At 36.2% G+C, this 16,719-nt stretch overlaps 1 protein-coding gene across 1 annotated transcript; it reads right to left on the bottom strand.

The window, feature by feature from the left end:
- Positions 1-5,863: 5,863 nt before the first annotated feature.
- LOC110098862 lies at positions 5,864-7,034 on the bottom strand. Its single transcript, XM_020825804.1, has 3 exons — positions 6,984-7,034; positions 6,806-6,941; positions 5,864-6,501 (listed from the first exon to the last, which is right to left on the bottom strand). The coding sequence occupies exons 1-3, from the start codon at positions 7,032-7,034 to the stop codon at positions 5,864-5,866; spliced, it is 825 nt and encodes a 274-aa protein (XP_020681463.1).
- Between the last annotated feature and the right edge of the window lie 9,685 nt (positions 7,035-16,719).

The following is a 16,719-nucleotide window of genomic DNA, read 5'->3' as shown; positions in this document are numbered from 1 at the left end:
CAAATAATGTCATCATACACCATCTCGAATAATATTGATTCCCATTAATACTAACAAGATTGTTGCCAACCTTTAACATCAATATTGATACCCACCAATACTGATATGATTGTTGTCCACCTTTGACACCAATATCATCACTCATAGATGCTAATAAGGTCATTGTTTACCATCATCAATAGTCAATGGTCACCAATGCAAACAAAGTTTGTGCTTGTTGTCAACACCAATCAATGCTTGCTTACGCCAACAAGATCATCACTTGCCGTTAATAATTACATTGATGTCTACCACTGTCAATCAGGTCGTTGCCCATCATCATTAATAATATTGATAATTGTCATCAATAATAAAGTTGTCACACACAATTACATACATAACACATAAAACTATTGAAAATACATATTTAATACCTAAACTTTTATATTTACTAATATACCACTTAAAACCCTTCTTTTAATTAATTCTAACATTCCGTTTAAACCTTCCGTCAAAAATCACTATCAACGACTCTCTTCCCCATCAACAGCAACCTTTTATAGTGAATACAAATATCTCATTGCTTCAATGGAGCTGTAGAATAGAAGGAAAAAGAAATTTTAGGTGATATATTAATAAATATAGAAGTTTAGGTGTTAAGTATATATTTCAGTAATTTTAGATGTTATGTATGTAAAAATCTCAAAAATTAAACTACAACTATATTCTAAGATATAGCAAAATATTTCCCCAATGAAATCAAGCACTCACCGTTTACCCTGAGCAGAGAAGGGGATCTGAGCAGCCATGGCTCCAGAATCGGCAGAGTTTACAACGATTATATGCAAAAAAAAAATTAGATTAGATTTGAAGTAATTATTAGAGCTTGGAATTAGAAGGTTACCGTTGGAGGCAGAGGTGGCTTTGGCGCAGGTAGTCGGCGACGCCTACTACGTCGAGGGCTTTCCCGGCGTTGGCCCGTATGGTGAGAGCGAAGCCTAATGTTCTCAGTGTCACAACCCAACCCGACCGGAACGAATCCCTTCGCGTCAGACCGCGACAAATATTAAAAATCCAGGATCTAGTTCTGGAATTTTCTTTCGGACTTTCTTCCAATAATCAAACATACAGAAAACACAAATCTACTATAAACATCCAAATATACAGAAAAGTTCATCCATGATTTCTTCTTTATTTCCTCAAAATAATCATGTACAATACAGTGCATGGCTATAGACAGAAAGAACATAACAGAAAAACAATGACTGTACAAAAATTAAAAGTACAAAATACATAATTACAGATCAGACACTAGACGGCTAGTCCAAGACTTCCTTCCTTTCTCAGAACCTAAAAACCACATAGATAACAAGGACGAGTTAACAGCTCAGCAAGACCACACTAGACAATCAAAATATTCAGAAATTCACATCAGCAAATATATCAAAAGAGTAGTCGTACAGAATTCAGATAATCGTACAGAAAATCAAACCACTAAAACAAAATAATTGAATTCATTCATATAGCAGACTATTCAAATTAGAATTAACTTTAAATCACAGAACAGACAGAATAGTACAAATCCTTACAAATCATAAGCACATTGTCGAATCGGATAAAATCATATAATACAGATCTCACAAATCAGAGTTCACATATCAGATTTCACATATGAGATCCCAGGACCCTGACAAAATCTCTACAGATTCTGGCCCCTTATGCCTCCCTTCCCTAACACATACAGAATCTCAACAGATTCTGGCCCCTTATGTCTCCCTTGTGCTTACAGCACCAAAATTTGTCAGATATTACAGAATTTCAGATCAAATCAGACTTTTCAGATTTCCCTGACACATATAGAATCTCGAAGGATTCTGGCCCCTTATAACTCTCTTCTGATAGCATATAACACATCAATTCATTCAATTCTGGAAAATCAAATTACGTCAGAAAAATCGTCAGCGGCATAACGGCAGTATACGGAATTTCCACATAATTCACAAATTCAGAAATTTATCAAATTACCACAGATAGTACAAAACATCAATATAAGACTTTCATTGTACTGAAGCAACATATTTCAACATCCAGATACTTCGTTATTCGATTAAAATACTGCATAATTCAAAATACCCGGTAAAAATCTTCCATAAAATACTCAAAACGTGCAAAAACATCATCTCAGAAACATACCAAAAGTTACGCGGTAAAAAGTTTATCAATGCGAAATGAAACCAATTATTCGCTAACGGAAATAGATTGCGGAATAGAAAAATTATCAAAATCCACATTTCTGAAAATTGAGAAAGGCGGAATGTGCCTTACCTCGAGTCGATCAACTTTCTCAACTACGGCGATGGACGAAAATGGATTGAAGTGGCCCAAAACGCGGATTTTTTATCCCTTCATTTTTCTCTCTCCTCAGCTTTCTCTCTCTTAAAAAATGACACTATTCAGATATTTATCAAACAGGATCGTCCAGGACGATGTCCTGATCGTCCTGTGACAATCTCCTCTGGACTGCCATCGTGTAGACGAAAATTAATTCCAATTTGTTTCGTCCCTAGACGATGCTCTCTGTTCAGTTCGTCCCGATGAACCCAGGTTCGTCCAAACGAACCATACAGATTTTAAACATTTTCTTCAGTTCGTACTGACGGTTAATCCGTACTAATAGCACAAGAGTTTTTTTTTTTCAAACATAAATTGAAAATTTAAGGGTTTCACAATCTATCCATCTTAAGAAAAATGTCGTCCTCGACATTCCCAAAGCAAACTGAGTCAGAACAAACTTGGATACAACTGTCTCATGTCCGATTCCTTCTCCCACGTGACCTCTCTTGCCATTCTGAACTTCCACTGAATCTTAACCATAGGAATATGTTTACCTCTTAGTTTTCGCACATCATAAGCCAAAATCTTTTCAGGCTCTTCTTTATGCTGCAGATTTGCCTGACCTTCAACATCATTATCAGAAAGTTTCTTTCCGGAATCAGATATCCACTTTCTCAAAGAGGATACGTAAAACACGTTATGTATATCAGACATCTGATCAGGCAATAACAACCTGTAAGCAGAATTACCAACCCTTTCAATGATCTCAAAAGGTCTGACATACCTTGGACTGAGCTTGCTCACTCTTCCAAATCTGCTAACACCTTTCATCGGACTAACTTTGACATACACAAAGTCACCAATCTGAAATTCAACCATTCTTTGTTTCTGATTGTAATATTTCTGTTGTCTATCTTGTGTAGATTTCAACCTTTCTTTAATCAAATTGATCTTCATCACAGTTTCATCCACAAAAGTTGAACCCATCACTTGTCTATCTTCCTTTTCAATCAACGTTAAAGTAGTTCTACACTTTCTGCCATACAGAGTTTCATAAGGTGTCATACCAATACTTGACTGATAACTGTTATTATATGCAAATTCTATCAGTGGGATATGATCTTCCCAACTGCCTCTAAAATCCAAAACACATAATCTCAGAAGATCTTCCAGTACCTGAATAGTCCTCTCAGACTGTCCATCAGTCTGCGGATGAAAAGCCGTACTGAAATGCAATTTCGTGCCCAAGCCTTGTTGAATTCCTCTCCAAAGTCTAGAGGTAAACCGTCCATCCCGATCAGATACAATCACTTTTGGCACACCATGTAATCTGACAATTTCTTTAACATAAATCTGAGCTAACTTATCTACCGGATTCGTCTGCCTAATCGGAAGAAAATGTGCAGATTTTGTCAATCGATCAACAATCACCCAAATAGCATCATGCCCTTGCCTCGATTTGGGAAAACCCATAGCAAAATCCATCGTCACCTCCTCCCACTTCCACTCAGAGATATGTAACGACTGCAAAAGACATCCTGGTCACTGATGCTCTGCCTTCACTAACTAACAGACTTCGTATTTCGAAACAAATTCAGCTGTATCCTTTTTCGTTTCAGGCCACCAAAATAAGATTTTCATATCTCCGTACATCTTACCACTTCATAGATGAATAGTATAGCCTAAATAATGAGATTCATGCAGAATCTCTTTCCCCAGATCTTCAAACATATGAATCCACAGTCTATTCTTACAGAAAATAATACCAGAATCAGAAATTTATAGTTCAAGTTTCTTACCATATTTGATCTGATCCATCAACTTCAAATAGTCAGCATTTGACTTCTGAGCTTCATGAATCCTCTCTTCCAAAGAAGACTGAATGTTCATCTGAGTCAACATATCTGAATCTGAACCAGTAGAGGAAATCACCTCCAGTTGTAATCTTTTCATGTCTCGTATCAAATACTTATCAGAAGTGAGCTGAACACATGATAGTACAAAGGATTTCCTGCTCAGTGTCTGCTACCATATTAGCCTTATCAGGCTGATACTGAATCGTCAGATCATAATCCTTGATCAACTCAAGCCATCTTCTTTGCCTCAAATTCAGATCCTTTTGAGTAAATATGTACTTCAAACTCTTATGATATGTGAATACCTCACACTTGACGCCATACAAGTAGTGACGCCAAATCTTCAAAGCAAATACAACAGCGGCCAATTCTAAATCATGCATCAGGTAATTCTTTTCATGTGATTTCAATTATCTTGAAGCATAAGCTATTACCCGATCATGTTGCATCAGAACACAACCCAAACCTTTAAGTGAAGCATCACTGAATACCTGAAATCCTTCCGTACCAGATGGAAGTGCTAACACTGGAGCAGATGTCAAACAATCCTTCAACTTCTGAAAACTAGCTTCACACTTTGGTGTCCAAATAAAAGCTACTGACTTCCGAGTCAGCCTCGTCAAAGGTGCAAAAATCTGGGAAAATTCCTTCACAAACTTTCTATAATATTCGGCCATACCCAAGAAACTACGTATCTCAAACACCGTAGTAGGCCTCAACCAATTAGCAACTGCCTGAAATTTCTGGGGATCAACAGAAATACCTTCACCGCTCATCACATGACCCAGAAAAGAAATGCTCTTCAGCCAGAATTCACACTTGGAGAATTTAGCATACAACTGATGTTGCCTTAAAGTCTCCAACACACTCCTCAAATGTCTGGCATGATCTCCTCAGAAGCAGAATATACCAGAATATCATCTATAAAGACTAACACAAACTGATCCAGGTAATCCTTAAACACTCTATTCATCATATCCATAAAAATAGCCGATGCGTTGGTTACCTCAAATGGCATAACAAAAAACTCGTAGTGCCCGTACCGAGTACTAAAAGCTGTCTTCATCACATCATCTTCCTTCACCTTCACTTGATAATATCCAGATCTCAAATCAATCTTTGAGAATACAGAAGATCCAGCAAGTTGATCAAACAAATCGTCAATCCGTGGCAACGGATACTTATTCTTGATTGTAACTTTATTCAAATCCATGTAATCAACACACATACTCATTATCCCATCCTTCTTCTTTACAAACAGAACAGGTGCTCCACACGGAGAAACACTAGGATGAACAAATCCTCTATCCACCAACTCTTGGAGTTGAGCTTTCAACTCCGAAAGTTCCTTCGGTGTCATCCTGTACGGAGCCTTGGATATCGGAGCGGTACCCAAAATACATTGATACATAACTCAACATATCTATCTGGAGGTAAACCAACCAACTCCTCAAGAAATACATATGAAAAATCTCGTACAACCTGGATATCAGAAATAGACTCACATCTATATTCATATCCCGTATTGATGCCAAAAATACTGTACATCCATTCTTCCACATTCTCCTGACTTAAAACACAGAAATCAAACAAGATAAAACTCCTCTTAACCCTTGAAATACACATCTTTCACCATCCATAAGTAAGCTCGCTTATTTCTTCAAATAGCCAATTTGAGCCTCATACAGACTCAGCTAATCCATACCCAAAATCACGTCATACGAAGAAATCAGCAACAAGATCAAACATGATTTCCACTTCTTGCCAGAAATTTTAATCTCATAGAAACAAAACTTCTGAACAATCAAATTATTCCCAATCGGTAAAAGAACAGAAAGAGAAACCGGTAGCATAACAAAATCCAAATGCAAAGCATCAAAACAGCGCTCGGAAATAAATGAGTGACTCGCTCCAGAATCAAACAAAACACGACAAGGATATTCAGAAATGTAAACCATACCTGTCACCACATCCGGAGCATCTCGAGCCTCTTGCTGATTCAAACTATATACACGTGACTGAACTGGAGCTGGAGCTACGGAACTACCAGACTCCCTCTGATCACTACTAGGTGGTCTCCTAGCTATAGAACCCGAACCACCAGCTCTACCAGATGAACCTTCAAAAATAGTGCGTGGAGGAACTATCCTCAGTCTTCCTGCTGATCTAGCAAAACTCTCAGATCTAGACTCATGTCGTCTATCAAATCCAGCTTGTGGACACTCTGCAATCTGATGTCCTGGCTGACCACATCTAAAACATTGACCAGTTACCCTGTAACGCTGGCCAAAATGTCTTCGTCCACAAGTTTGGTACACAGGTGTCCCACTGACTGACCCAGAACTGGTCACACTGCCACTACCAGAAATTGTAGTGGATCCTGACTATCCACTCCTCTTGGAGTCTCCAGAAACAAATCTTTTCTTTCCAGAGATACCATTGCCATAAACATCACCACTAAACCTCTTCCTACTAGCAGTCCACCACTATTGAGTCGCCATCAGATCGTTCTCTATCAGACGAGCTCTCTCCACAAGCTCAGAGAAATCAGAAATATGAAACGGTACCAGGGGTTGCCTCAAACTATCTCGTAGTCCCCTCATAAATCTATAGCACTTCTCAGCAGAAGCACTCACCAACTACGGAGCATATCTGGCCAAAGTAGTAAACTCTGCCTCGTACTGCATAACTGTTCTGCTCCCCTGAACCAACCTCAGAAAAGTCTCCTGCATTTCCTGTCTTGTAGAAGGGGTACAAACCATGATCGAAATACTTCAGAAAATTCTTCCCAAGTAATCAGAGAGTTTAGTTTACCTTGAAATTTCTCCTCCTGTTGGCCCATCCATCAGCATTCTGCCTCACCATCTAATAGAAAAACTGCTAACGGTACCTTTCTGTCCGGATGACATTGCATGCTGTCAAATATCTTTTCCAATCTCCTCAACCAATCCTCAACTACTCTGGGCTCAACAGCGCCCTCAAACCTCGGAGGCTTCAATCTCAGAAACATTTGTACATGTCTATCTACATCTTCAGATCTAACAGCAGAAATTCTATTCTATGTCTCGCTCATCATCTGAGCAACCAACGTAGCAAACTGCGAAACTGTATCAGAACCAACCACATGGGCAGTACTGTTCACAGGAGCTACCTGACTAGCACTCTTCCCATCAGTCATATCTGGGTCTGGCAGATCCATAATCACACATAATGCAACTATGCACACAAAACAACATAATAAAAATCTAGACAAACCAGAACTACCCCGACAGACTTACAGATCAATTCATATAGCTTTGTCTTACAATCCATATTCCAAAATCATGCTCTAATACCACTAAAGATTTGTCACGACCCAACCCGACCGGAACGAATCCCTTTGCGTCGGGCTGCGACAAATATTAAAAATCCAGGATCTAGTTCTGGAATTTGCTTTCGGACTTTCTTCCAATAATCAAACATACAGAAAACACAGAGCTACTATAAACATCCAAATATACAAAAAAGTTCATCCATGATTTTCTTCTTTCTTTCCTCAAAATAATTATGTACAATACAGTGCATGACTACAGACAGAAAGAACAGAACATAAAAGCCATGACTGTACAAAAATCAAAAGTACAAAATACCTAATTACAGATCAGACACTGAACGGCTAGTCTAATACTTCATTCCCTTTCCCAGAACCTGAAATCTATGCAGATAACAAGGATGAGCTAACAGCTCAGCAAGACTACACTAGCCAATCAAAATATTCAGAAATTCACATCAGCAAATACACAAGAAGAGTAGTCGTACAGAATTCATATAATCGTATAGAAAATCAAACCACTGAAACAGAAGAACTGAATTCATTCATATAGCAGAATATTCAAATTAGAATTATCTTTAAATCACAGAACAGACAGAATAGTACAAATCCGTACAAAATCATAAGCACATTGTCAAATCGGATAAAATCATATAATACAGATCTCACAAATCAGAGTTCACATATCAGATCCCGGGACCCTGACAGAATCTCTACGGATTTTGGCCCCTTATGCCTCCCTTCCCTGACACAGACAGAATCTCAACGGATTCTGGCCCCTTATGTCTCCCTTGTGCTTACAGCACCAGAACTTGTCAGATATACAGAATTTCAGATCAAATCAGACTTTTCAGATTTTCCTGACAAAGACAGAATCTCGAAGGATTCTGGCCCATTATAACTCCCTTCTGATAGCATATAAACACATCATTTCATTCAATTCAGGAAAATCAGATTACGTCAAAAAAATCGTCAGCTGCATAACGGTAGTATACGGAATTTCCACAGAATTCACAAAGTAAAAAATTTATCAAATTACTACAGATAGTACAAAACATCAATATAAGACTTTCATTGTACTGAAACAACATATTTCAACATCCAGATACTTCGTTATTCGATTAAAACACCGCAGAATTCAAAATACCCTATAAAAATCTTCCATAAAATACTCAAAACGTGCAAAAACATCATCTCAGAAACATACCAAAAGTTACACGGTAAAAAGTTTATCAGTGCGAAATGAAACCAATTATTTGCTAACAGAAATAGATTGCAGAAAGAAAAATCGTCAAAATCCACATTTCTGAAAAATTAGAAATGCGGAAGGCACCTTATCTCGAGTCGATCAACTTTCTCAACTACGGCGACGGACGAAAATGGACTGAAGTCGCCCAAAATGCGGATTTTCTTCTTCTCCCTTCATTTTTCTCTCTCCTCAGCTTTCTCTCTTTTCAAAAATGACACTATTCAGATATTTATCAAATAGGATTGTCTAGTATGATGTCCCGTTCGTCCCGGGACGATCTCCTCTGGACTGCCATCATGCAGACGAAAATTAATTCCAATTTATTTCGTCCCTGGACGATGCTCTCTGTTCAGTTCGTCCCGACGGTTCGTCCCGATGAACCCATGTTCGTCCAGACGAACCATACAGATGTTCAACATTTTCTTTAGTTCGTACTGACGGTTCGTCCGTACTAACAGCACAAAAAAAAAATTCAAACATAAATTGAAAATTTAAGGGTTTCACACTCAGCGGCTCAGATGATTCCAGGATCACAATTCTTATCCCCTTTCTGGGCAGGTCAATGACAAAGTTCGGACAAGAAATCAAAGTTGCATAATTTGTATATACAAACAAAAAAGCAAAACATGATAAAAAACATTATAAATTTTAGCACTAATTTAGATTATAATTCAGAAGATAACAATTTACAGAAACCAACTCAGCGGTGGTATGAATTATTCGGATGTCGAATGCTGTCCAGAGCCCAATGAAAATGCGTCACATCGTCCCTACTCGGTATCGAAGCTCGGCAATGCTCGGTACTAAATGACGTGACTGTACCTGATTCGCCTCTGGACGGTAAGTTGTGTCTGTTACAACTCGGGCTTCCGAGTTTATGATTTTGATGATAACAAATAATATTTATTAATCTCTTATTTCTCCTAGTATTTGCAGTGCATATGTCTTTCTATGTTGACTAATATTTCAGGTACATCATGCACCGTTCTTTGAAGATTCAAGGCTCAAGATTGCATAGAATTGGTCGTATTAAATGAGTCTGTAATTTTCATTTATTGAGTCAAGTCTTGTAATGATGTATGTTAGTTTGTTGATCATGCACACAAATAGAGGGAGCAAAAAATGATTATAAATATTTTAACTTTTCTGTTCATCGTACTGTACGAATTTATTTCGTACTGTACGATCTGGTGTAACAGAAATAAATTAAAATATTTTATTTTTCCTGGAAAAATTATTTTTGAATATAACTAATCGTACTGTACGATCACCACATCGTACTGTACGATCTGTTATAATTAGAAAGCCCGCCGTCCATTAAATTAGGCAAAAAATTGAATTTGAAAGGTTGTATAATCGTACTGTACGATCATAATCGTACTGTACGATGTTTAAAATATTGCCTAAGTTAATCCTGAGATTATTCAATCAAAACGGCTGAAATTTGTCATTTGGATCGTACTGTACGAACAGTAACGGCTAATTTTGAATTCAGAGGTTTTTGGAGCCTTTTTTAATATGCCAATCAAGTTCTTTTTGGAAGAGGTTGTTAGAGAGGGTGAACGTGATTAGAGAGGGATTCCAAGGGAGAAAACTCAAGAGAAATTCTTGAGGGTTGAGAGGAAGGAGGAGGTGAGCATTGTGAGGGAGAAGAGGTGTGAGGGAGATCACACGGTTGCTCCAAGCTCGCTGCATCTTGCTCCTCCTGTGGCCCGAGAAGGATTTGAGGGAGGATCTCCAAGGGAAAGGCTCGTCTGCATCCGTTACCTCGAGGTTCTCTGCCTTCTCCAGGAGGGAGAAAAACGAGAAGGTTCTCTGCCGTCGCCAGGAGGGCGAAAACAGAGTTTGGTCTTCCGCCACGCCGGGTTGGTGAAAGGGAGGTTTGTACAGGCTTCTCCGCCTTGCCAAGGGGGGCAAAAGGAGAACTATTTTTATAGTGAAAATCCCGGAGTGGAGGACTCCGGGGAGTGGACGTAGGTCATATTTTGACCGAACCACTATAAAAATCTTGGTGTGTTCGTTCTTTATCATTGTTTACTTTTTGCTTGCACTTTAATTTTTCATATCTATTGCACGTGGTTTTTTTTGATAAAGCAAAATTGCATTGATCTTTATTTTAATATTTCAAAAAACAACAAAAATTAGAACTCTTGTTTAGGGTTAATTTTTTATTAAGAGAAAACTTTTTACAATTCACCCCCCCTCTTGTCGTTTAGTAATTTCAGTGTCCGGTGTCCGCACAGAATAACCTCTCCAGCGGTGGAGACCAAGTGGCATGAGAAATTATTTTGTGTGACACTGAACGGTCTATAGATCAATCAGAACGTGTCACATTATTTAGTACTAAGCATTATCGAGCACTGATACCAAACAAAAAATTGTTTTTAAATGGAAATACTATGGAGTATAGAAAAGTCCAAGATTAATAAAATGATTTAATTTTTAAAAATATAATTGAAATATATCTTCAACAAAAAATTTGTTTAGATTGTCTTTTTTATCATAATGTTAATTTTGTATTTCTTTTTTTTTTAAATAAATTTTATCATTATATGAATTATGTATTTCATATTCATTTAATTTATGTAATTATTATATCCTTCTGAGGTATTGGGGTTGGATATTATTAGGTTGGTTGATTTGCCTTTAAATTGTTATCAATTTATTAAAGTAGCTATTGACTAGCTTTCAAAGTCGTTCATTGAAATATAAAATAATAAGGTGTCACAACAAACTGATATGTGGATTTACTAATAATCTATTAATTTATTTAATAAAATAAAAAAATCAAAATAAAAAACATAAATATTTACACGTATAAAAAGCATTTCCCCTGGCTATTTGCCCCTGGAATATAAATTGATAAATATTATCAACTAATTTTATGCCGATCAAAGAATCTGCTTATCTTTGTACTTTTGAAAGTTGGGTCATTATATGAAGTAATGCAACATGACACATCAAATCTGTAGACAACGTTGTGAGTAAAATGTTAAAGCACATGTTTGGCGATTACTGCCTTGAACAAAGCTGTTCCAGCTCAATTAGAAAAGTGATCAGTTGTTGCTAAGATAAAACGACACCCAATTTACAATAGTGGATCAATTGGGTCAATTATATTCATGCCTCAATACTTAAAGGGTCAAGATACAATTGCAGAGTTCAACAAATTTGGCAGTTGATGCAACGTATTATGATAAACTTGATATTTGTAACACATTTTAGCATGCTCAATACAATCTTTCGTGAATTATTATTGGCTATTAACGGTAAAAGATTGACTTCCTAACTTATTAGTCATAGAATTGGAACCCAAAATCCTTGGGGAGCTCCTTGGGGAGCCATACAGAGCTAACAAGCTAAAATCTTTAGTCCAAATCTAATAGGATTGGCAATAGCCAATTAGTACAAATAAGATTGACTTCCTTTCTAGAACTCCTTAAGAATTTGAGTTATTTTTTAAATCATTCATGTAATAATTTTTAGGGTTAGTCAAGTTGCCCATTTTATATATTAATACAAGTGATAGAAACTTTGTTGGCTAAAGTTTCTTTAGAGAATATTATAGATGATTTTAGAAGAAAATTTTGGAAAAATAAAATAAAACTTCCATAGCATTTGAGCCTCTTATTTACAAAAGTATATTAAATGAATCTTATCTCATTTGTTATATAGAAATACACGACATTATGACATATGGCTAAATGTTCCTAAGTTAAAGATATAAGCCTACTCTACACATCCTAGTTGATGCAAATTTATGTTACATTGCCTTCGAATTATCAACAAATACACTTAAATAATATTTTATTTTAATATTAGATGATTAACCACATATACATATAAAGAGAGATTGTGAAACCTCTAAAGTTAAAAAAAAAAAAAAAAAAAAAAAAAAAAAAAAAAAAAAAAAAAAAAACTAAACTCTTAAGCATTAATGAGCCTTTTGGTGTGATGATCAAAATTTTATTAAGAAACTTAACAGTGGAAAATTTTTGGGAAAGGTGGCCTCATGAGAAGTTGCACCAACATGACAAAATCATGAGGCCCTTAGGTCAAATCGGATAATATCTCAATAGTTAAGAGTTTGAGCTATTATAATTGGTATCAGAACGATTATTGAAAGAATTGAAATATAACAAGAGCTCTAGGAATTGATTGTGAGTCGGATAGTGTGAAATAAATGAAAGTTAAACTCTTAAACCTTGAGGCATCTTTTGGTGTAATGATTAGAATTTTCGTAAGAAACTTTGCAGTTAATCGTGCTCATCTAGGAAGAATTTAGGATGGGTGACCTATTGGGAAGTTATACATAAATGACAAAATCGTGAGGGTAATCCATTGAAATTCCTGCATTCATGTATCTTGTATGTGTCTATGAGTATTTTGTATGAACTTAAGTGTTTGAATTTGCTCTGAAATGGACCCTACAGGGTATGTATGCATGATTTGAAAATCTAGAATTTTTTCCTCAGAGGCGCCACGATACTGAGATAGGCAACATTGTGTCATTCAACTCTACATCTTCTTGCCAAAATAAATCTAAGCTACGATACTCAAGGTGATGTTGTGGCCCTGCGCTCGCTAGTGGAGAGATTTGCGACGCTATATGGTAGAGCGATACGACCTGAATTTTATAAAAATATTAAAATCCACCCAAATGATTTTTATCAAATCCATTTTCTTTTGCTTAGTGTAGTTGATTATATAAAAGCATTCTAGAGAAAGAAAACTAGATTTGGGCGCAACTTCAAATTTTTTTATGCTATGAACCTAGTTCTAAAAGTTATTCAGATATCGATAGATTATATTTTGTCTATCTCAGTTTTAAAAAATATGAAATTTTTGGCATATTTAAGATTAGATTCATAAATTTTTAGTATAAAATAACTCTACATAACTCTACACTAGTAAACTTTTATGGTGTAATTTTTTGTATATTATAGAGACAATAGTTCTAAATATTTAAATTTATGCTAGGTAGTTTGAAAAGTGCTCTATTTTATTAAAGTTGGAAACTAATTCTAACTCCAGAAAATAGTGATGTAGTGTTATGAAAGCTTGAAAATAGTATTTTGAGCCGTCTCTAATAATCTAGTGAAATTTTAAAATTGTGAAATTATACTCATTAGTTAAATTTGTTGGCTATAAAATATTATGTGAATTTCTAAATCTTATTCATTTATATTTATTTTAGTGCAGTGAAATGATACATGCACTTATTTGCTTGAAATATATGATTATGTGAAGTTTTGATATTAGAGGAAGTTCTGGTGTGAAATACAGAGTAAGTCATAAAGAGCATTGAATTTCTAAATATCTGATACATGCTAAGCGGTGAGTTTCATAAAGACTTATTTTCTAATATGCAAGTAAAAGAGAGATATAAGGGCCTGACTTTTGAGATCTCTTTCTAATAGGAAGTATAAGGGCATGAGAAAAATATATAATTTTTTGTTATGATATATGAAGTACTTGTTTATTTATTTTTATTTATTTTCAATGAATAGTCTTCCTTATTTCAATTATCTGTAATTAATATTATGTTCAATATGACGAATTTATTATGAATTGCCTTTAAATTTAGTTAAATGCATAATAAGTGAATTATTAAAAATTTAGGTTGAAGGGTGTGACCGACTGAGCTACATTAGCTCACACATATTATGCACCCTATTTCAGAGTCTTTCCCGGAGCTGATTGAGTAGCTAATGATTCAAGGTATGAGATGTCTAAGTCTATAGATGTATTTTTTTGAGTTCTAGTACACTCACGACTAATTATTTATTTATTTTATTTTTAACTATAGTCATGCACTACATTGTATAATTTATTGTATATACCCTCTAATGATAAATGGAAATAATAAAAATTTGTTGATGAGTATTTTCTTCAATTCACTTGAAGTTAATTAAAAGCTTTGTGGTAAGGTTTAATTCAAAGAAGTCTAAAGAAGTCCCCAAAACTTTGATCTTAAGCTCGATCTATAACAAGTCAACACAATATGACCTATATATTATATATGCCAGTTGTATTGGGTTGATTTGTGACACAAGGTAAGGTGAGTTCAGGGTCTCATGAATAGGCGATTTTCTATAGTTGAGCTTGATAAACATGTGTGAGAAGGATCACTATTGACCTCTTTTTTCACTCGAATGCCGTCGAGCATGTGCGATTGATTCGATTGAGCCTCGTCGAGCTAATTTGATACAAGGTGATGTCAATTCGGATCCAATTTCTTAAAATTAACATAGTCAAGCCACATTGAGCCCAATTGACTCAATTTGAGTCAAATTAAGTTCTATTTGAGCTCAAATGTGACCCAAACCAGCCCAATTAGTGTGATAATGATTTCAATTTACTTTCCAACGAATTTGAATCCAATTTCAAATCAAATAAATGATCCAATGGCCCCAATCGCTTGGCAGATTATTAGGTTCGGTCACCGGACATAGAGATACGTCTGGACACCAATAAAATATTGACATGTGAAATGTACACGTGTTCGGGGAATTTTAGGTTAAGAGCGTCAAAAGCGCAGGTAAAGCGCAGGTAAAGCTCATGTAAAGTGCATGTAAGCGCAGTCAAAGCGCACATAAACTGAGGTCAAAGCAAAGTTAAAGCGCAGTCAAAAAGCATAGTTAAAGCGCAGTCTACGTGGCAAGTTTTCATTGGATGTCCGAACCTATTTTTAGGTTTGGTGACCAGACCTATTTTTAGGTTTGGTGACCGGACCTAATAATTTGCCCAACCGCTTATACTCTGCGTCGCTTGCTAAATCCTGAGATTCGAGTGATTTTTTTTTTGTCTTGAATAGCCATTGGGCAGAGCACGACTCGTGGATATGGCATAGCTCTTCGTCTTTTACAGGTCAAGACTCACGCAAGGGGCAAGGGTCAGAGCTATCTCTCTCTTGATATCCTCATCACGTCGAGAAAGAGCAAGAGAAATTGGTTCTCTCCCAGACTTCGGCCTCCCTTCCATGGCAAATTATTATGTCCGGTCATCGAAACTATTTCTAGATCCGGACATCCACTAAAAATTTGTCACGTGGAATGCACATGTGTCGCAGAAATTTAAGTCAAGCGCAGTCAAAGCATAGTCAAAAGCGTACCTAAAGCGCAGTAGAAAAGTACAGTCAAAGTACAGTCCATGTGGTAAGTTTTCATTGGATGTTTGGACCTATTTTTAGGTCCGGTGATCGGGCCTAATAATTTGCCCCCTTCCATTCGCATGACTCCACAAGAGCAAGAGCACGAAGCCCCTCTCGTTCCTTTCTCTCGCGCGACCAGCAAGTCCAAAGCCCCACCGCTTGCCGTCGGGTTCGTTCGCCCCTGCCCTTGCCAACTCCAGCTTCACCCCTTTACTACAGGTAAACTTCCATCTCCCTCACCTTCCTTTTCTTCTCTATCTTCATCTTCTTTTTTTTTTTTATCTTCTTTCTCCCTCCCCTTCTTCTTCTTCTCTTCTTTTTCTGACCTTCTTTCTCCGTCACTTTCTTCTTCATGATGTTTCATAACTTCATGTTTCTCTCATCTTGAGTTTTGTTTATTTTGATGTGAACTTGAGAAGAGCAAAATAAGTATCTCAAGTAGAGGTGAATATGCATGCTAATCTACAAGCCATGTTTAGCAATTTATGTTTCATCCCTTAAGTTAGTAATTTGCTTAAGTGACTAAGTTATGAAATTAAACAAGCTTCCTTATCAAGCGCACTTGTAAAGGCATGCTTTTATTCTGATGTAGTGGCACAATTAGTAGAAAGTTTCATTTCTTTTTCTATATGGCATTTTGTTGCTCCAAGCTTTCATCTCAAGTTTTCTTTGATTGCGTTCATTTAACCATGAAAATTTTGTTAATATACGATGAGTATTATTTTAGTGTTAAATGTATTGATATTGTTGGAATCTTGATGATATTTTGACCATGATCTACATCATACAGTTCGAAATCTCATGTGTAGATTATGAAATGTTATAAAGAATTGTCATT

Source organism: Dendrobium catenatum, unplaced genomic scaffold (assembly GCF_001605985.2).
Source record: "Dendrobium catenatum unplaced genomic scaffold, ASM160598v2 fragScaff_scaffold_1523, whole genome shotgun sequence".
NCBI classification, from domain to species: Eukaryota; Viridiplantae; Streptophyta; class Magnoliopsida; order Asparagales; family Orchidaceae; genus Dendrobium; species Dendrobium catenatum.
This window is presented reverse-complemented; position numbering and strand designations above follow the sequence as displayed.